We start from the raw sequence: 22,925 nt of genomic DNA on the forward strand, positions 1-22,925 counted from the left end.
TTAAAAATCAATTTTTATTTAAAAAAGCTGTTAAAAAAATGTTTAAAAAAAACTGCTAAAAAAATTATGAAAAAATTGATTAACTTTATTATGGATTTTTTCACTGAGTGCAGTGAAACGAAGGAATAGCAAACGATACTAATGAGTCGACGACGAAATTATCTATCACGGATGAAGTAAATACAGGGTCCTACTCCCTGTTCTCATAATCTAGGCATTTTACTTTAGGCTGAACAAAATTCCCCAGTCTAGAATTGATTGTAGGAGCACAGGAGGCCATTCTACTGCCACCTCTCGGTTAAAAAACAAACACACACAGTAAGACAGTGTTGACATTTCGGCCCTTGGAAAATTACCAGTCTTCAAAACGGTGACAAAGTCATAAATTAATCATATCAAAAAAAAGGAATCCTTGTGGTGAGAAAGTTCATGTTTACATTGCTACCTAAAAAAAAACTCCAGCTGCACAATAAATGGTGAAATAAAACCTGGGCGCGCTAGATATGGAATTTCTCTCCGAGTATTTAACTCGATAGCTCGCGAGTAAGCGCAGAGAACGAATGAGATGTCTGTTTAAAAACGAGAAGAAAAATTTCATATCTACAAGCAACCATGTATTATTTTGTTTGACATATAAACACAATAGTCCTTCACTGACAAGAAAAGTTGACTTCATTAATAAATGACAATAAAAGGATCGACTATCTCCGAATAAAAATCGTAAAGTGTGTTGGCGCACTCAAGATGAAAATTGTGTGGAATTATTACAAAGGCAAACAATGGGCCTAATTTTCAATATATAAAATTTTCAGCTATTGAATTGGTCCTTACCGACAGAAGAAATATTTCAGGTACATGCCAAAATTGGCCTAGGGTAAATCTTCTAGTGCTCGATTTTCGTTCTCTGCCGTGAAAAATTCCATTATCAAAGGCACTGAATATGTAGGTTTTGGCTTTTCTTTTCGTATTTTGGTTTTCTTCCTCTCCTAGCAAAGTTTGAACGTCACTGTCTGTTAGCGGTAAGGATTGTTTAGTGTTTAGCAGCCATAAATTGAAAAAATTTTGACAAACGACCTTGGATTGGGAATGGTGAAGGCTTTGCCGTTTATTCATCAACCAGACGAAGTGGCGCGAAAGGGGACTGACGTGTCAGCAGCTGATCGGCGATATCAAACACACGTGAAAAGAATTCGTATTTTTTCCCGCGTGTTGTTACGGCTTTTCTGAGGGCTGGAATCCATGTCTAACACCGTAGTTTACATGATAATCCTTCAATATAACTGATAGCGTAGGATTGTTTACAATATGAATTTCTATAAAAATTCCTTATAAGAAAAAATAAGCCTCATGGCAAGAACGTTCATCGCCTCAGTATGTCCTATCGGAAACTTCAGCATCGGCAAAAATATACGGGAGATTGATGATCTCAAAAGGTGCCACCAGAAGTAATATGTTTTATTCTCAGAGAAAAAAATAGCCATGTAGCAAGAGTTAACATGATCCCAACACAACCTAAGTTACACGTGAATTGCTAATAACTAAATATCTTCCCTGACTTTGGTGTGATATAGCACATACCGGCCTTCCCATAAAAAATTCTGTACCACTATTCAAATTCATTACAAAATATACTCGTAGCAAGATAGTACATTATCCCAATAAAACCTAGGAATACATATGTATTTAAATATTTCTCAATAACTTGAGATGTAGCATATATACTTACCCATGCAAATTTCTGTAATCGAATTCTTATTTGGTTCCAGGTTTTATCAATCTAATTACAAAGTTTATTTGTTGTTACTTCAAAATATTATCTCACGAAGGGTTGAGGGGTTTACAGGTTGCAGGAACTCGCTTTCTTGTCGCGCCTCTATCTAAACCAAATAAGATTACGCGCTATGAGCAGTTCAGTCTTCTCAAAGTGCACCTCATCTTTGATTCTCTGTTTAGAAAAAAAAAACAGTATTATGTTGCTGCTTCTACCGTGGTTAAAAAAAATACTTATTTCATAGGTACTGAGATTTACCCACAAAAATCGTAGTGAATAAAATTCGTACTGATTCTAAATGTAGCCAATCAGGAGTACGAACGAAAAAAATTTCACCGTGAAAAATTATCGTGCGTCCAATCAGCAACGCGAACGACGAAATTTCATTAATGATGAATGAACGTACTGAAGAGAACGTCATGCGAGAGCCGTTGCACAAAACCCGCGCGCTTTGAAAAATGGCCGAGGGAAGGTTCGCTTCTGTTTACTCAGTTGAAGAATTCATTATAGAACACGAGAACAAAAATACCGCTCAAAAAACTGAAGGAGATGTAAGATTGCTTGAAAGATTTTTGAAAACGAAGGACGAAGACAGGAAAATTGAAGATATTCCAGCGGCTGAGTTGAATGAATTCATTAGCGAACTTATTATCTCCGTACGCACTAAAGATGGCAACGAGTACGAGCCGACTTCGCTTCGAAGTTTAATGGCCAGTTTCGAACGACATTTGAAGAAAAAGGGCTATTCTGCCAGCATAATCAACGACTTGGTCTTTGAGAAAACCAGAAAAGTTCTTCAATCCAAGCAAAAGAAGCTAAAGAAGCAAGGAAAAGGGAATAAACCGAAAGCATCGGTAGCTTTGACAACCGAAGAGTTAAAGATATTGTACGAGAAGGGTTTGCTCGGTATGTGTAGTCCTGAGGCGCTATTAAACACGCTCTGGCTAAACAACACTCTTCACTTTGGACTCCGTGGGTGCAAAGAACATCGTGACATGTGTTGGGGAGATGTAAAGCTTCACAAAACGGCAAACGGAGGGGAATACTTGGAGTTCAATGAACGTCAAACGAAAACTAGAACTGGCTCAGGCTACAGCAATGTCAGAGCTGTACCGCCGAAAATGTTTGCGACCGACGAAACTGAAAGAGATCCTGTCGCAGTCTACAATTTTTTTGCCAGGAAGAGACCCGAGGAAATATATCAAGACAATGCTCCCTTTTATCTGGCCGTAAACAACGGTTTAAAGGCGGACTCGCTCGCAAGAAAAAGCTGGTTCAAGTCCGGTGCGGTTGGCGTAAACAAACTCAACGGTTTAATGAAGACAATGGTGCAGAAAGCAGGAATCGAAAACGACAGACTTCGAAATCACAGCGGCAGAAAGACAATGATCCAGACGCTAAGTGAAAATGACATTCCCCCTACGCAAATTGCACAGCTATCTGGCCATAGGAATTTGAAGAGCAAAGAAAACTACAGCACTGTTTCAACGAAACAACAGATGCACATGTCAAAAGTGCTAAGCAGTGTGTTGGCTGGTACCCCAGCTTCGTCCTCTTCTGAAACAGCTCGTCTGTCGTCCTCCGACTCCCAGAATACCGGTAAGCAGTTCACGGCACTATTCAGCGGAGCTGTTATTCAAGGTGGTAATTTTTCCATTCATATCAACACAGTAAATCAGTCTCCGACGCTTACCACAGATCCGTCAAGTCCCGAAGCGGCGAGATGGAAACGTCTGAGGCCTTTAGTACTGGAGAGTGACTCTGATGATGACTGAATGTTGACTTTCTTTACATGACACTAAGTAGTTTGTTGGCATGGCTTCCTTTATTATAATATTAATAGACATTGAAGTTGATTGATATCTGATGAACACAGGTAAGCTTAAGTGTTATGAACTTTATGCACTTTTATTAACTTGTTGTTGAGAAATTTTAAAACTACTTTTTACGCTTTTCATCGCCCCATTTGTGCTATTTGTCTACCAAAGACAACACGAAAAAATCTCATCACCTATGAAATAAACACATTACAGCATGGAAAATGCTTTGTACGATTTTCATTCACTCGTTGATACGTATCAGAAAACGAACGAGTGAGCGCAGCGAACTCGTTCGTTTTCTGATGCTACACAACTCGTAAATAAAAATCGTACGCGCGCATTTTCCATGAAGTAATCTCTATATATCGGGGTCTACACATGGATAGCGTGAAATACCTCTTTCCGTAACAAGGGAAAAAACTGTTTGAATAATTTTTAACTAACCTTACATTCAGCAGCCCTATCGTGGTACATCCAACTACCCATTGGTCTCAAGCAAATAGAAACATGCGGAGAAAAATAAGGATATTATTTTTCTTTTCCCAGTTAGTGAAAAGAATTCAGCTTCCTCTTTTCTTACTACTATGCGACAAAGCTTGTAGTTGAGGAGTAAAGTTTATGGTGTAACATCTTATGGCGTAACATTTATCGCAGTATTCTGTAGTTTGAAATAAAGAATATACTACGTTCACCAGTGTTCGGCAGAAGAACAAAAGCTAGTTGATATGAGTCTGTACTCGAGCCAAGTTGCCCATCCAGCCGCAGTTTATTCGTTTTCCATACGGCATCAAGCGACCATGAGTATATCTTCTTTTCTCTGGACGGGATGCCAGCAGTTCATCGCAGGGTTACCTTCCCGTGTTTAATCCGGCTTCCCTGAGAATTTGCCGCTACCCAATTATACTCAGGCTGAGTGAAGGAAGGTGCAGTAAAAGTAAATTGTTTTACTATGGAGCAATAAACTGGCTAGTCTCGACCAGGAAGATAGGGCACCTACCATTTGGCTATTGGGTGTGTCTTATATGAAAGCTAGTTGATCAACTCATTTTTTCTTTATGATTATTTTACAACTTAGATCAGTAGATTCCTTGTCTTACCGTGAAAATAAGTAATACTTTTTTTGGCTGATAATGATTTTGACCTGAGGACACATTCTGTTATCGTGTGAAGTTGTTGTCAAATATATTGTTTGTTCTCTCTCTCTCTCTTTTTTTTTTTTTTTTTAACTGTAAAGAACTGATAATTATTCGAGACCCAGAAGGAGGAGCTTGGAGGATTTTGGTTGTCACGATAACGTTAACCCTTTAACTCCCAAGATCTCATTAGTAATTCTCCTTACTGTCTGCTATACATTTTTCTAATGTTACTTCTGAGAATTTGGTATTGGATCAACTTGTAATCCCCTAATTGATACTTTTCTTAGTTCTCATTACTTGCCTTCTTGATTTTGTATCGATATTGTAAGGAGAAATTATGTCTTGATTACTCAAGGGAGTAAAATGGTTAACCTGATCCCGTGTGCCATAAGGCTCTCAATTGTCCTTACGATTTCCCTTCACTGGCAGCATTTAGAGAACTTTGAACCACTGGACCGCCGAACTCTAATTCCTGTCAATTTAATCAGTCTCAGTCACCACATGAACAACAACAACAACAACAACAACAAAACTAAATATGCATAATTAGATATTGCACGCGGTCAAAAAGCTCCCTACACTAGCAAAGCATCTTTGATTTTCACTGACAGTCATTGAGACTAATTATGCAAGTGATCAGGCGCTTCGTGACAAAAATTAATCATGCATATTTCGAGGACTTGACAGGAGTATTTTTACGTCTTCATGCTTAAATGACGAAAAAAGCTTAAAGGTAACAAAACATATTTTAAGATGTTCTGGCTCATGACACCTCTTCTAGTGGCATAAGAAGCCTGGAACAAAGAGGCTGATATGTCCGATTGTAATTTACTTTTCACATTTAGCATCCCAACTGTAAGCTAAGTAAGAGCTAGTGTCAGCATGCATCAGACAAACAGCGGCAAGTCACCCAAAATTTGCTTTCACTCTCACTTTCATATTTTGTAGCCCAATATGTCCCGATAATTGTGGTGTAGTTTTTTTGTGAATATATATTTTAGTTTCTGAGAAATGTGTTTATTTTTCGCCTTAAGTCGTGATTGGGAATTGGTCAATAGGCTACCAAAATCCAGACGGAGGCGGAGTTTTCTATACTAATGTCTGAACACTTTTTTTGGCGTACAGCCGTCTGGCAGTTATGCACACGGAGGTAAAGGGCCCTTCCGCGCCACACAAGTACAGACGCTGACAAGATTTGTCCTTGCTAAATTTATAGTGTGTTGCACGTATCATCACCCCCCGGTGACACCTTTACATAACAGGGCAAAAACGACCCCTATAAAGTTATAAAAGGTACCCGAGTCTTATCTGGGTGAGAGTGGCAACAATTGATGTCTACCCTTAAAAAGTACCAATTCAAAAGCATAAAATTGAAAAATCCCAAAAATAAAAACTCCTCGATCGATGTGATCTATAGGCTCAAGTCCTAGTAATGCTCATTTCAGGTATTTTATTTAGCGAAAAACACCCTAAAACGTACCAGCTAAGTCTCTAGTAGTCCGCTAAAGTTTGAGACACCGTTAAATATATTAGATCGCTGATTTTGACCCCTAAAAGGTAGGACAAGCATCCCCGCCCATTTCTAATCGCCTCTGCCCCCGGTCAGCACCTAAAAACAAAGGTTTGTCCCCTAGGGAAAAAAAAAGAAAAAAGGAAAGTGATTTGCCCCAGTCGCCCCCACCTCAAAAATCCAATGATCCGTCCCTAAGGTACCTTTTACAAAATTCCAAAATGAGTTTCGTTCCAGAACGAAATGAATTTCATACCGTGTTTACATACAAGATAATTTAGCCTGTAAAAACAAGTATTTATGTCATTTTCTGTCTTTTTCTATACTTCCCTCGCTCCTAAAGAGGATTCATACAGATATAATTGTTGTACCCCGTTTACATTATTCAGGTACTAAAGGTCGTCCAGAATGAGTGTTTTGTTTTGGAATGAAAACCCCAATGAACTCATTTAGAAATGACTCATTTCGAATAAATTTTACTCTGGAATCATGTGGCAACTGATATGAACTCGTCCTTGAACAAAACTCATTCGGATATCATTCCGTAAAAGGCCCCTGAAAGTTTTTATTCCCGAAGCATCACGCTTTGCTCTCCTGTCTGAATACTATAAATTTCAATAGCGTTGAAGCAACAACCCGCTCTTAACTGCTTCGCTGCCACTGACACAACTGACCGCAAAAAGCACATATTCTAATATTTTCAATTCGACATAAGGAAAAATCTTTACATAGGATAAATATTCATTTGTGTCGGTATCAATTATTGCGTGACTAGCTTATGATATAAATGAGGGAGGGGAAAACACAACGCAAAACCTGGGCTCCTGTCAAAGAGTAATGCCCAGGCGTAATATAATAATCGAAACAGCTAATAAAATCATAATTAAACAAGGTAAGAGTGCTATGTTAGATTCTTTTCACAAATTGTAGTGATTTATGCCAGTAAAGGCAAGTAGGCACATCATGTATATTTCATGGTTGCTAGCAAATAAATTTTGCCGAACTTTGAGTTCGTCTCACGATAGAACAACACAAATAAGCAAATCTTTACAGTAACTTTTCAACCATCCATTTTCCTACTAAAAGTTTGAAGCTCAGTAGATTCTCTCATATCGATCATTGTTTAAAACTGTCTTTGTTTTAATGTTACTTTTCGACATAGGAAAAGCATGTCGGACAAAAATATTCACCAAAGAATAAATATTTCTTTTCCAGCTTCAATAATGACAGGGAATTAAGTTTAGATGATAAAACAAAGGATTATGTTGACAGAAATACCGGAGGTCAAGTATATTCATTACATGAGGTCACACAACACAACAAAGGATTATGTTGACAGAAATACCGGAGGTCAAGTATATTCATTACATGAGGTTACACAACTCGGGTAATATTCACGGTGAAAATTTGCATATTTGAGCGGTCGAACGAAAAAAATCATTTCTCGAAAACTAAAATACATTTTTATAAAAAAAGGAACAGCAAAATTACTAGGACATATTGGGTTACAAATATGAAAGTAGGAGTGAAATGGAATTTATCGCGACTTGCCAGAATATTTCAAATTTGTGCGATGGATGCTGACATCCTCTCTTAAGAGCACTTGCAAAGTTAATATAGATTGACATTTCTCAGAAACGCCGGAACATCTAATAACAAGCTATGCAAAAGGTAAGGAACGCTGATTTTATTTATTGACCTTCAATTCGATCGAATGCTACGAGATGGATAAGATCATACCGTGTATGTCCATGTGGGTGATAAAGAGCGTGGAGAGCGCAGAGATTGTTGACTACTTTTGTGAACTGCGTAGAGGAAGCGAGGGTTATCATCTATTTTGGAATCTGAACGCGGTCTCGCCTCAGACTTCCCTTTGGAAATCGTATCTTACCATTTTCAAATAAAGGAAAAGTCTTCCGTCATTTGTGTAACGCACCACAAGGAGATGAAAACATCCAAATGATGCTCTCCTTTTAGAATATTTTTCAACAGTTGGCTGAGTCATGGGATGTTTGCTAGGATGTTTCTAGTAAATCACCGCAGTAATCGCCGATGCTACATGAATTGTGCACTCGCTCTTGCTCCGTGGAAGGCGACCAATTTCTACGTTGTATCCTTTCGAAAGATGGTTTTTCGGTGCGTTCAGAATAACTGGAAACACCAAGTTGTAGCCAGGTTACGTTAAACAACTAGATGAGGTCGAATTAGTCTTACTTCTGGTGACCCGCTCCAATATCACTTCCCAGTCGTAGACTAACCTTTCTCTCATAGCCAAGGGTAAAAATGTTTTTTTAAACAAAAACTTTATTACCAACGTAAAGTTTAACATTTCACTTCAATCTTTGATAACAATGTTTTCTCACTTATCCTAGAGTTGTGATACATCGTACTCAAGTAGTAAAGAAGAAATGGAAGATTTCGACGAAGACAAACAAAGACGGTTTCTCGCCTGCGGTGTACATGTCCAGATCAAGATTAGAACAAAAAATTCCCGTTACTGAATCTTTTGCTCGTTGCCTTTTTGTTTTGTTTTCTACGCCGAAAACTATCTTAGGAATGGGTAGCTGTGTTCGTTTCTGTTGCCACAACATTTTATTCCCTTCGCACCATGTGCGGCGAAGGTTCCCCTCAGTTAGTGCTCTAGAGTATCGATGCTGTAGGAAATTCCCTTAGTAAACCAAAGGCTAACTTTTGGCGAAAAATCAGCTGTATCACGAGGCAAGATGATTTTTCACCAAGAAGTCGTCGGATGCTTTCACTGCAAGTTGCTCCTTTCTTCAGAGATTGCAAAGACAGTTTATAGTGATGTGATTCAAGTTAATCTCAAATAGGGATTTTAATTGAGCAAAACTTCTTTAGTGTTAGAGCAGCATTGCCATATGACCCATGTCGCTCAAAGGAAATAACTGACATCAGTATTGTATATTATTATTTCGTATGCACGAATTTTCAAGCAGCTCCTGGATTCGCTACCATCCACAGTCGAACCTCGATAATATCCGGACTTCGATTATCCGGACTTTTCGATTATCCGGACTTTTTTCTCTGGTCCCCATTTTTTATGAATATTAATTAGTTGTGATCTTGAAAACCGAAAGTCGCAAAAAGCCCAATAATCCTTTCAAAAGATTGTTGAAACGGCGTATTATTCTGTGCGCTTTTCAAAATTCGAAAGTGCGACGAGACATATCTGATTGGCTCAAATGTTTTGTTGCTACGTCAATTTCATGCTTGATTAGTTCCTTCCTCTTGGGTCCTGTAAACACACGAGCGATCGATCGTAAACTCAACCCAAAAACATGTCTGCGAAGCGAAAGCGAGCCGTTCTATCGATTAAAGATAAGCAGACAATTATTTCACGTTTGGATAAAGGAGAGAAAGGAACAAATTTAGCTCAAGAATATAGCATCAGCAAGCAGTAGATCTCAGACATACGGAAGGACAACGACAAGAACCTAAAATCTACAGACAGCATCGACACAAGCGAAGGATTAAAATGAATCATTGATATTCATGTTTTCGATTATCTGGGCTCTCGACTATCCGGACTATTTATCGAGGTCCCTACTAGTCCGGATAATCAAGATTCGACTGTAATTCAATAAAAAGTTGCGTTTATTTATTTATGAAATTGCTACTGTACCAGAATGGTCAGGCTAAATGATATGAAATTACTTGTACAAGAAACCTTTCAAGTATGTCAAGTATGTGCTTAACCATCTAAACTGTTATACATCAGTATATTGTTCATTACTTGTATAATTAACCTTACACTTTGTGGATGGAAAGTATAGTTTTCAGTACGCACATGGATAAGAAAAAATAAAGAGAAGTACCCTGAAACATATACAACCCTTATCCAGCAAAATCATTTTACATCAGTATAATTTTATTCTTATGTATACACAATGTATAATGCTTCATTCCATCTCCTTATATTCGACATTTCATACAGTGATTTACAAAGCACAGTTTAGTTTATATTCCACGTTCGATGTTCCGGGAAAGCATGTAGGCTATGTAGACATCACAGGCCGCAGCAATGTTGACAAGGGCCTCTTCAAATGGGTTGATCGGGTAATCCTTCAAATCCTCGCCTCTTTCCAAACCCTCTTCATCATCTATATAACTTTCGGGAAGCTTAGAGACTAGCGAGCGTATACTACGCAGCAGAACATTGTATCGGCTCACTGAGTTACGAAACTGCTCGAGAATCGGTTTGATCTCTTCGTATTCCTCACACTGCTCTGCGCATTTTTTTTCATCCGAATGAGCCATAGCCATCAGTACGCCCAGCGTGACAGTAGACAAGGCACCTTCAAACATTCCTGCAACAAATCCTGCGCAACCAGCGCGAACCTTTCCAAAAGTGTGGGGTTCTCTGTCTGCAAACTGGAAAGCTCTTATAGCATGGCCAGCGATCATGCCAAGTACTGGTATGGCGCAGATTTTGGTGAGTTTAGCTTCCTGGAAGGACTGGGTCGCTTCGTCTAGTTTTTCCTCAACCAGTCTAGAAATGTTGGAGATGTCTCGTGTAACTTTTGAATACATACCAGAGATATCGTCTCCAGAGCCAATGTCCAGCCTGTCACCTGTTTTGTGGGTTTTTTTGCAAAGTTTCTAGCCTTTCAGACGTACTTCCAGGCTTCATTTTCTATGGCCTCACACATATCCTTTATTTTGCCAATGTCCTCCAGAATCTGATGATCAAGCGCTAAACTGTATTGATTTATGAAACACGCTAGTCTCTTTGAAATTTCCAAGGAGTTGAGTTCCATTAACTGGCCATAGAGCTCTTTAGCTGACTCACAATCTGGTTGGAAATCCGCCATGTTAAAATTTCTTCAAAGTGTGTTGATCAATCTTTCAGAGACATACGAGTTGTCGCTAATGGCGCTGGCTAAATACTGCGCGTCCAATGATATAAATGTTTTAGTAGTAACTGTCAATGTTACCTGCGCAAATAAGTGCAATGATCATAAAATCCGACAGATTCTTTGTCATGTAAATTTTCTGGTGGACGAGCTTTGCCCACCAAGAGAAATTATGCAAATCAGCTAACACGGATCTGAGATTCGCCTGGCAATTATTGCTTTTGCAGAGGACGCTATTAAGAAATCTACGAAGATTTATGACGCACGTGCACAGCTATTGTCCTACTCATTGATCATTTTTTTCAGTTACGTACTCGTTGCAGTTACTGACGTGGTTTTCTTAGAGGAGAGGAGAGCGATCGAGGTTTCAGGCACTTTTAGGCGTCCAAATTGCACAGCGAGAGTAACCCAGGAAAAAGGGTAAGAAGTAACAAAAGAACGAAAGCATGTTTAGGATTCTGCTTTTGAAAATGCAAAATAGTACAATGCATTTGGGCCTATCTGCACCAGCAGACGAAATTAAAATTGTCCCGACAAAATCAAAGGACAAATTTTTTCTCCTTTGATGCATCTGCACTAAAAATGTCGAAGCTGTCAAAAAGCTGTCAAATTTGATTAACAGCCAGAAATAACACCGATGTTATATTTCATTGTAATTTATTCAATTTAATTGTGCGCACCAAAACATCAAACGTCTTAGCGCATTTCTTTAATTTTTTTAATTTTAATTTTTATTTTGGATTAACTGCAGAATACACCGCCTTTTTGTGTGATGTTCATCTTAAACTAGTGACGTTTTCATGTAACCTGAGAGGGGAATGGAAGAAAAATAATAAATCAACGCAGACTTGATCTACAACATGGCTCGTCAAACACTATTGCACCGCCAGCTCCCTTCGATTTAAAAAATCCAGAAGATTGGCCTAAATGAATACGGCGCTTCAAGCGATATTGCATATCGACCGAACTCAACCTCTACAGATAAATACAATGATATACTGCGTAGGCGACGAGGCAAACGACATTGTCATTGTTCTACTTTCGCGAAGGGAAACATGGGCTTGTGAGACATTGGCAGATTACTTTATCGAAAAACAGTTCCACATCGAAACAGACCGCAAGCCTCTGGTCCCAATCCTTGGATCAAAGAACCAAGAAGAGATGTCGCCACGGATACAACGCCTTCGCATGCGCCTGTTGAGATTCGATTTCACAGTTTCCCACGGTTCTGGCAAGATCCTGATCACCGCTGACACGTTATTCAGAGCCCCAGAGCCTCACGGTGAAAATTTGCATATTTGAGCAGTCGAACGAAAAAAATCATTTCTCGAAAACTAAAATATATTTTTATAAAAAAGCTACATCAAAATTACTAGGACATATTGGGCTACAAATATGAAAGTAGGAGTGAAATCGAATTTCTCGCGACTTGCCAGAATATTTCAAATTTGTACGATGGATGCTGACATCCTCTCTTAAGAGCACTTGCAAAGTTAATATAAATTGACATTTCTCAGAAACACCGGAACATCTAATAACAAGCTATGCAAAGGTAAGGAACGCTGATTTTATACATTGACCTTCAATTCGATCGAATGCTACGAGATGGATAAGATCATACCGTGTATGTCCATGTGGGTGGTAAAGAGCGTGGAGAGCGTAGAGATTGTTGACTACTTTTTTGAATTGCGTTGAGGAAGCGAGGGGTTATCATTTATTTTGGAATCTGAACGCGGTCTCGCCTCAGACTTTCCTTTGGAAATCGTATCTTACCATTTTCAAATAAAGGAAAAGTCTTCCGTCATTTGTGTAACGCACCACAAGGAGATGAAAACATCCAAATGACGCTCTCCTTTTAGAATATTTTTCAACAATTGGCTGAGTCATGGGATGTTTGTTAGGATGTTTCTAGTAAATCACCGCAGTAATCGCCGATGCTACATGAATTGTGCACTCGCTCTTGCTCTGTGGAAGGCGACCAATTTCTACGTTGCATCCTTTCGAAAGGTGGTTTTTCGGTGCGTTCAGAATAACTGGAAACACCAAGCCAGGTTAAGTTAAACAACTAGATGAGGTCGAATTAGTCTTACTTCTGGTGACCCGCTCCAATATCACTTCCCAGTCGTAGACTAACCTTTCTCTCATAGCCAAGGGTAAAAATGTTTTTTTAAACAAAAACTTTATTACCAACGTAAAGTTTAACATTTCACTTCAATCTTTGAAAACAATGTTTTCTCACTTATCCTAGAGTTGTGATACATCGAACCCAAGTAGTAAAGAAGAAATAGAAGATTTAGACGAAGACTAACAAAGACGGTTTCTCGCCTGCGGTGTACATGTTCAGATCAAGATTAGAACAAAAAATTCCCGTTACTGAATCTTTAGCTCGTTGCGTTTTTGTTTTGTTTTCTACGGCGAAACCTATCTTAGGGATGGGCAGCTGTGTTCGTTTCTGTTGCCACAACATTTTATTTCCTTCGCACCATGTGAGGCGAAGGTTGCCCTCAGTTAGTGCTCTAGAGTTTCGATGCTGTAGGAAATTCCCTTAGTAAACCAAAGGCTAACTTTTGGCGAAAAATCAGCTGTATCACGAGGCAAGATGATTTTTCACCGAGAAGTCGTCGGGTGCTTTCACTGCAAGTTGCTCCTTTTCTCAGAGATTGCAAAGACAGTTTATAGTGATGTGATTCAAGTTAATCTCAAATAGGGATTTTAACTGAGCAAAACCTCTTTAGTGTTAGAGCATTATTGCCATATGACCCATGTCGCTCAAAGGAAGTAACTGACATCAGTATTGTATATTATTATTTCGTATGCACGAATTTTCAAGCAGCTCTTGGATTCGCTACCATCCACAGTCGAACCTCGATAATATTCGGACTTCGATTATCCGGACTATTCGATTATCCGGACTTTTTTCTCTGGTCCCCATTTTTTATGAATATTAATTAGTTGTGATCTTGAAAACCGAAAATCGCAAAAAGCCCAATAATCCTTTCAAAAGATTGTTGAAACGGCGTATTATTCTGTGCGCTTTTCAAATTCGAAAGTGCGACGAGACAAAGAAATATTCTGATGCGTGCAGCTGATATCTGATTGGCTCAAATGTTTTGTTGCTACGTCAATTTCATGCTTGATTAGTTCCTTCCGCTTGGGTCATGTAAACACACGAGCGATCGATCGTAAACTCAACCCAAAAACATGTCTGCGAAGCGAAAGCGAGCCGTTCTATCGATTAAAGATAAGCAGACAATTATTTCACGTTTGGATAAAGGAGAGAAAGGAACAAATTTAGCTCAGGAATATAGCATCAGCAAGCAGTAGATCTCAGACATACGGAAGGACAACGACAAGAACCTAAAATCTACAGACAGCATCGACACAAGCGAAGGATTAAAATGAATCATTGATATTCATTTTTTCGATTATCTGGGCTCTCGACTATCCGGACTATTTATCGAGGTCCCTACTAGTCCGGATAATCAAGATTCGACTGTAATTCAATAAAAAGTTGCGTTTATTTATTTATGAAATTGCTACTGTACCAGAATGGTCAGGCTAAATAATATGAAATTACTTGTACAAGAAAGCCTTCAAGTATGTCAAGTATGTGCTTAACCATCTAAACTGTTATACATCAGTATATTGTTCATTACTTGTATAATTAACCTTACAATTTGTAGATGGAAAGTATAGTTTTCAGTACGCACATGGATAAGAAAAAATAAAGAGAAGTACCCTGAAACATATACAACCCTTATCCAGCAAAATCATTTTACATCAGTATAATTTTATTCTTCCGTATACACAATGTATAATGCTTCATTCCATCTCCTTATATTTGACATTTTATACAGTGATTTACAAAGCACAGTTTAGTTTATATTCCACGTTCGATGTTCCGGGAAAGCATGTAGGCTATGTAGACATCACAGGCCGCAGCAATGTTGACAAGGGCCTCTTCAAATGGGTTGATCGGGTAATCCTTCAAATCCTCGCCTCTTTCCAAACCCTCTTCATCATCTATATAACTTTCGGGAAGCTTAGAGACTAGCGAGCGTATACTACGCAGCAGAACATTGTATCGGCTCACTGAGTTACGAAACTGCTCGAGAATCGGTTTGATCTCTTCGTATTCCTCACACTGCTCTGCGCATTTTTTTTCATCCGAATGAGCCATAGCCATCAGTACGCCCAGCGTGACAGTAGACAAGGCACCTTCAAAAAATCCTGAAACAAATCCTGCGCAACTAGCGACAACCTTTCCAAAAGTGTGGGGTTCTCTGTCTGCAAACTGGGAAGCTCTTATAGCAGGGCCAGCGATCATGCCAAGTACTGGTATGGCGCAGATTTTGGCGAGTTTAGCTTCGTGGAAGAACCGTGTCGCTTTGTCTAGTTTTTCCTCAACCAGTCTAGAAATGTTGGAGATGTCTCGTGTAACTTTTGAATACATACCAGAGATATCGTCTCGAAAGCCAATGTCCAGCCCGTCAGCTGTTTCGTGGTTTTTTTTTGCAAAGTTTCTAGCCTTTCGGACGTACTTCCAGGCTTCATTTTCTATGGCTTCACACATACCCTTTATTTTGCCGATGTCCTGCAGAATCTGTTGATCAAGCGCTAAACTGTATTGATTTATGAAACCCGCTAGACTCTCTGAAATTTTCAAGGAGTTTAGTTCCATTATCTGGCCATAAAGCTCTTCAGCTGACTCACAATCTGGTTGGAAATCCGCCATGTTAAAATTTTTCCAAAGTGTGTTGATCAATCTTTCAGAGACATACGAGTTGTCGCTAAGGGCGCTGGCTAAATACTGCGCGTCCAATGATATAAATGTTTTGGTAGTAACTGTCAATGTTACCTGCGCAAATAAGTGCAATGATCATAAAATCCGACAGATTCTTTGTCATGTAAATTTTCTGGTGGACGAGCTTTGCCCACCAAGAGAAATTATGCAAATCAGCTAATACGGATCTGAGATTCGCCTGGCAATTATTGCTTTTGCAGAGGACGCTATTAAGAAATCTACGAAGATTTATGACGCACGTGCACAGCTATTGTCCTACTCATTGATCATTTTTTTCAGTTACGTACCCGTTGCAGTTACTGACGTGGTTTTCTTAAAGGAGAGGAGAGCGATCGAGGTTTCAGGCACTTTTAGGCGTCCACAGTTGCACAGCGAGAGTAGCCCAGGAAAAAGGGTAAGAAGTAACAAAAGAACGAAAGCATGTTTTTTACATACATTTGGGCCTATCCGCACCAGCAGACGAAATTAAAATTGTCCCGACAAAATCAAAGGACAAATTTTTTTCTCCTTTGATGCATCTGCACTAAAAATGTCGAAGCTGTCAAAAAGCTGTCAAATTTGATTAACAGCTTAACATAACACGGATGTTATATTTCATTGTAATTTATTCAATGTAATTGTGTGCACCAAAACATCAAACGTCTTAGCTCATTTTTTAATTTTTTAATTTTTATTTTTATTTTGGCTTAACTGTAGAATACACCGCCTTTTTGTGTGATGTTCATCCTAAACTAGTGAAGTTTCATGTAACCTGAGAGGGAAATGGAGGAAAAATAATGAATCAACGCAGACTTGATTTAAAACATGGCTCGTCAAACACTATTGCACCGCCAGCTCCCTTCGATTTAAAAAATCCCGAAGATTGGCCTCACGCTTCAATCAACCACAAACAAAGCGAGGCAGAACGAGTCGGTAAAAAAGCAGCAGGAAATTCTTCGACGTGGAGTTTCACCGGCTTCACCAGAAACTGACGAGGCGAGACCAACGAACTCGCGATCCGCAGTATAAAAAGCAGACGAAATGCATGCGTTGCGGTAGTACTTTGGAAAACCACTTGCGTCTGAAATGCCCCGCAAGGGATGATACGTGCGTGAGATGTTACAAACGAGGTCACTTTGTAAAAGTCTGTCTCTCGACCCAGAAGAAAGTTGGTGCAATTGTGGCTGACGACCCAGAGGAGCAAGACGAAATTGACAGCGATGATGATGGTTTTTTCCTCGAAGGGATTGAAAACTGGAAACACAGTCCGGAAAACGAATCATTAGAGTGAAGAGGTCAAAGTGAATGGCGTTACAATTAAATTCAAATTAGACACGGGCGCTGATGTGACAGTAATTAAAGACTCGACCTACAGTCGTTTATTCCACAAAAACTAACTCAAGAAGGCACACAAGAAGCTATTCGGGCCGTGCAAAAGCAAACTTCAATGCCTGGATATAATTCAAGCAAAACTGCGACTAAATGGAAACTCGCGTGACGAAGACGTTTACGTTGTTGAACATCTGGAGACCCCGCTACCAGAAAGATGGGCTTGTTTAGCACTGGGCACCGTTGCCAAAGTTGGAGCTGTGACACAATCAGCCGACGATATCAAAGCACGCTTTCCAAGGTTTTCAGTGGCCTGGACTGTATGGAGGGAGAATACGAGACTAAATTGACAACTTCGCATAAACCTTTCAACCAAACCATTCTCAGACGCTTTCCAATACCACTATTCCCAAAAGTCAAAGAAGAGATGGCCCGAATGGAAGTCATGGGAGTGACCGAAAAGGTAGATGCCCCAACCGAGTGGTACTCACCTGTCGTGGTAGTTCCGAAATTCAAATGGAAAAGTACGGATATGTGAGGACTTTATCCACCCCATGCCTACAACAGGGCAGACCCTTGGGAAGCTGGCAGGCGCGAAAGTTATCTCCAAGCTAGGCGCAAACAATGACTTCTGGCAGCGACAGAAGACAGGTCAAAGCTCCTTACCACATTCATAACCTCCCGGGGTCGATACTGCTAAACTCGTCTTTCATTAGGGATTTCCTCTGCTCCGGAGCACTTTCAAAAGAGCATGCAACGGATCTTAGAGGGTCTCCCGGGTGTCGAGTGTCAGATGGACGATATCATCGTGTATGAAGCGAACCAAGCAAAACACGACGAAAGGCTTGAAACTGTCCTTATTAGGCTTCAAGAGGCCAATGCCACAGTCAATGGGGAGAAATGCGAGTTCTCGAAAGCGACCTTTCAAATCTCTGGGCCAACTGGTGGGCAAAGAGGGAATCCGCGCTGATTCAGGCAAAGTTTCAGCAGTGAAGCACATGGCTGAGCCGACTGATATACATAAGCTCCGACGATTCCTCGGAATGGTGAATCAATCAGGAAAGTACATTCCGTACCTGGCTGAGTTCACCCACTCGCTCAGGGAACCTCTTAGCAAGAAGAACGCATAGGTTTGGGGTCAGCCCCAACAGCACGCATTGAGTGTAGTCAAAGAGAAATTGAGCTCCCCACCAGCCCTTGCGATTTTCAATCCTGCCCTTGAGACTATCCTGTCCGCTGATGCATCTTCGTATGGCTTAGGTGCGGTCCTGACCTAAAAACAGAGTGATGGGAAGTGGAAGCCATTAGTGTGCATATCTCGCGCACTCCCTCCAACCGAAAGGAGATATGCCCAGATTGAAGAAGAGGCCCTCACCACCACATGAGCTTGTGAGACATTGGCAGACTACCTTATCGGAAAACAGTTCCACATCGAAACAGACCGCAAGCCTCTGGTCCCAATCCTTGGATAAAAGAACCAAGAAGAGATGTCGCTACAGATACAACGCCTTCGCATGCGCCTGTTGAGATTCGATTTCTCACTGATCACCGCTGACACGTTATTCAGAGCCCCTGTAGCCCGGCAGGACGATCAGTACCGTACTGAAGAGGAGATCGATTTATACGTCCAACATGTATCGGCCTCCCTTTCGGCCTCCAACACACAGTTTGAGCGAATCAGAGAAAAACAAGAAGACGAAGTTTGTCAAACACTGAGGCAATACTGCAACGAAGGTTGGCCAGATAGTACCAGAGTACCAGACGCACTTAAACCTTATTGGCAGACTAAGGATGATCTCTTGGTTGTCCATGGATTGCTCCTGAAAGCTGAACGGATTGTAATCCCAACTGCCATTAGTTTGGAGATGCTCGATCGCGTACAAGAGGGCCATCAAGGTGTTACGAAATGCAGAGAAAGAGCGAAAAGGGTGCTGTGGTGGCCAGGTCTACTGAACGAAGAATTAACAAAAAAAGAGCTCATGATCCCAAGTGTAGTCCCGGATAGTTCATCGAGGTCAGTTACTTGCCATCCCTCTCCTCGTATGAAACGATAAGTGCCCTCAAATCTGTGTTTACCAGACGTGGTATACCGGAAGTGGGAGACTGAGAGACCTGATTTTTAGACTTTGACATCTAAAGATACAATATTATTCAACATATTTTCTTTTGTTGTTATCATTCGTGACATCCCTAGAGACAATATTATTCAACATGTTTTCTTTTGTTATTATCATTTGTTAAAACGTATCAGACGAAGAAACAGTTTAAATTCTTAGTCTGTATTTTGTACTCAGTCTGCACTCTACATTTTGTACGCGGTCTGCAGTCTGCGGTCCACATTTTGTACCGACTGAATGACGAAAAAGCTAAAAGGTAGCAAAACATATTCCAAGTTGTTCAAGCTCATTACACCACACCTAGTGCGTAAGAAGTAGAGCCTGCCACAATGTAAACGCTGATGTCCCACACTAATTAACTTGTCATTTGTAAGCTAATTTAGAACACTCGCACAGTAAATTAAATTGATATTTCGCAGAAACACGGGTACATCTAGCACAAGCTATACAAAAGTAAAGAACACTGATTTTATTTATTGACCTTCGAATACTACGAGATGGATGAGATGATACCGTGTATGTCCATGTGAGTGATAAAGAGCGTTAAGCGCGCAGAGATTGTTGACTACTGTTGTGAAGTAAGAAGCGGAAGCGAGGGCCCACCATTATTCTTTGGAATCTGAACGCGGTCTCGCCTCAGACTTTCTTCAGGAAATCGTATCTTACCTTTTCAAAATAAGTGAAAATTCTTCCTTAATTCCTGTATACACGTATGAAAATGACCCGTCGGATTTTTCTTTTGACCAAGGGAAAATGCGCAAGCATTTAGTTTAATGTCTGGAGAAAGGTCGTTTTTAACCTTTTCCGCGATAGTCCAACACCGCTAGATTAAATAAGAGACAAACTTGTACCGCTTATCTATTTTGTTATTGTTCAATGCCCAAGTGTTGGGATAACATGGTACAGTGCAAGTTGTGTAAGGAATGGTTGCAAATGAGCTGCGAGGGATTTAAGACTGCCCCGAAGGGCGAGTGGCTCTGTATTGTCTGCAGACCGCCAGACTCTAGACGTCTTCGTAATTGTTAAGGTCTTATTTGGGATCCCTCAACAGTTAATAATCGTTGAAATTAGAAAATAAGATTGAGTTCGATGTAATATTCTCCACTCTTGTTAAGATGTTGTCATTAATGTTGATTTGCATTTGAAAATAAGCTGAGGGTCCAATAGTTCAGAATAGAAACATTTTTACTTCGTTCTTGTTCATAAACTGTCTCAGACTGTTATTTTTCTGACTAGACGCAACAGTCTCCACTATTGTTATAACGTTTCGTATCAATATTAATCCGCATCAGAAGAAGCAAAGATTCATTGTAAAAATTTCAATGGCTCGAATGCAATAGTTCGCATCTAATTCTTGCGTATTCTGTACGACTCGACCTTTATAGAGGAATGTCGTGTTGTAATTGAAAAGAACATCGACAAAAAACTTGCTAGTAGACTTAGTTACCAAATATGATATGAACGATACTTAAAAGGAAAGTTTGGTAGGGGGGTCCAAATCTGCGAAGGGGGTTCCAAATCCGTTGTGATACCGGCTCGACGACGATGCCTTTGCAATCTCTGAGGAAATGAGCAACTTGCAATGAAACTGCCCGATGACTCCTCGGCGAAAAATCATCAAAAATCATCGAAAAATCATCATGTTATGGCAACAGAAACGAACAGAGCTGCCCATTCTTGACATAGATTTCGCCATAGAAAATAAAGCACAAACGCAACAAACAAAACATTCAGTGACGGGAGTTTTTTGTTCTAATCTTGACCTGAACACCGCGGGCGAGAAAGCGTCTTTGTCTCTCTTCGTCGAGATCTTCGTTTGATGCTCGCAGTTCTCCTTCAAAGGGCTGAACCGTGCTCGCAACTTCCATTTCTTCTTTGCTACTTCAGTACGATGTATCACAACTTTCGGTAGAAGTTGCTGAAGGTAGATAGACATCGTTATCGGACATTATTTCAAGAGTATTTCAACGCTGACCGTTACCTATTCATATCAAACTCACGGGGTACAAATAGTCTTAACATGATTATAGTGACCACGCCCACTTCAACGCTCCACTCAAATCGAGTGTAATTTTCGAACATTTTACCATCGTGCGGATTCTCCACGGAAAAAGCACTCAATGTACCTCTGAAATATTAAACTATAATATTGTGGCTTTCTATTTCGCTAATTTTCTAACTTGAAGGTAAAGTTTTTCCCTCGTCATTTTAACCTTTTCTCCGAGCGGTTGCGTGAAATAAACAAGGGGTTTTTGTTCAAAACACAACCGAGCGAAGCGTCTCGGACGATATCCCTTTTACGCAAGCGCAATTTAAAAATGTACCGCCAGAATAAAAAAGAGGAACAAATTTCCTTTGTTTTGATATGTAAAGTGTCGAACAAAAAGCAGATTTACCCTCGTCAAATGGCGTTTCAAAACAGCTGTATCTTCCTCCTTTTGATTTTTTCCTGTTTGGTGGGCGTGAAAGCAGTAGGAGAGGGATCGGGAAACTCAGAAAGCACTTCGGGAATTAATCTGCCATTGTTTACTTACGAGATAAACAAGTAAGATTTGTGAAGTTCATCGCAGTATGAAGTCTAAATAAATGCCTTTTTTAAGCTTGTTCGCTGGATTTTTCGTAAACTTCCCTGATTAATTTTTCGTTTCAGCTTACTAATCTATACTATTTCAAAGCAAAGACGTTTTCAGTGAAAACCATGAGTCGGTCCTTTCAATAATTGTAAACAAAGTGTTTGAGCAATCAGGTATAGGAGGTATAATAATCAATAGCCATATATAAGAAGTCTTCAGAAAGAAAATATTCTGTTTTCAGAAAGCTGTCAAGAAAGCTAGTAATCGTAGCAATTAAATGCACCTCTTAGCAATTTGGAAACGGGGCCCTCGGTATCGATTTAAAGTGTATTACAACGAGGTTGATGTACATCAGCTTAAAGATGAGAACAGCCAGTTGAGGGGAGAAAAAATAAAATTAGAAGAATCGTTGGTACAGGAGAAGGCAAAGCGATTGTGAGTGGATAAAAAAGCCCGAGAAGCTCTCGAGAAGGCTGAGAAGAAAGGGGTCTTCTACCAAAAAAAATTTATTCAGTTGGCCAAAAAAGTGATTACAAATAGGAAAAAAGGTAGAGGCCCAGCTAAGAAGAAGTTTAATGACTATTCTAAGCACCATTAAAAGAGAATTAAAAACCAACAGAAGAAGGAGTGCCAAACTACACTCTCCTTTCTTGGGCTGTACAATTTTGTTGCAACCAAAATTGAAGTCCTCAAGACTGAGACTAATCAATATGAAACTTTCAATCTTGTTGGAGAGGGAGAGTTGCCATTTACAGAATCTGACCCAAACATAAATATGTGGCTTTACCTCAAAGATAAATTCATTATTTCAAATGAGGCCTGGCATGAAATTGCCATTAAGGCTAATGATCTCCCCAATATATATTCCATCAAGAAGCGAATTAATGAGCTAAACAGTGAATGGAACTTGAACCCAACACCAGGAGATGCTGAAGGTGTTCAGTTAGGATTTGCAGAAAGCTTGAAAAAGCACATTGTTAGGCTTCAGAAGAATGGAGAAATCAATGATGGA

The 22,925-nt window shown here is 39.9% G+C and overlaps 1 protein-coding gene and 1 pseudogene across 2 annotated transcripts; both read left to right on the plus strand.

The window, feature by feature from the left end:
* The first annotated feature begins 2,182 nt into the window (after positions 1-2,182).
* On the plus strand, positions 2,183-3,546 carry LOC149037377 (uncharacterized protein KIAA1958-like). Its single transcript, XM_089186489.1, has one exon. It carries the CDS (start codon positions 2,230-2,232, stop codon positions 3,544-3,546), a length of 1,317 nt encoding a protein of 438 aa, XP_089042615.1. The 5' UTR covers positions 2,183-2,229.
* A 12,440-nt stretch (positions 3,547-15,986) lies between these two features.
* LOC149037378 (uncharacterized) lies at positions 15,987-20,547 on the plus strand (annotated as a pseudogene). Its single transcript, XR_016181380.1, has 3 exons — positions 15,987-16,018; positions 16,195-16,309; positions 16,777-20,547. The product of XR_016181380.1 is annotated as an uncharacterized LOC149037378 (transcript).
* Positions 20,548-22,925: the final 2,378 nt, after the last annotated feature.

Source organism: Pocillopora damicornis, chromosome 11, assembly GCF_964200805.1.
Source record: "Pocillopora damicornis chromosome 11, jaPocDami1.2, whole genome shotgun sequence".
NCBI lineage: Eukaryota > Metazoa > Cnidaria > Anthozoa > Scleractinia > Pocilloporidae > Pocillopora > Pocillopora damicornis.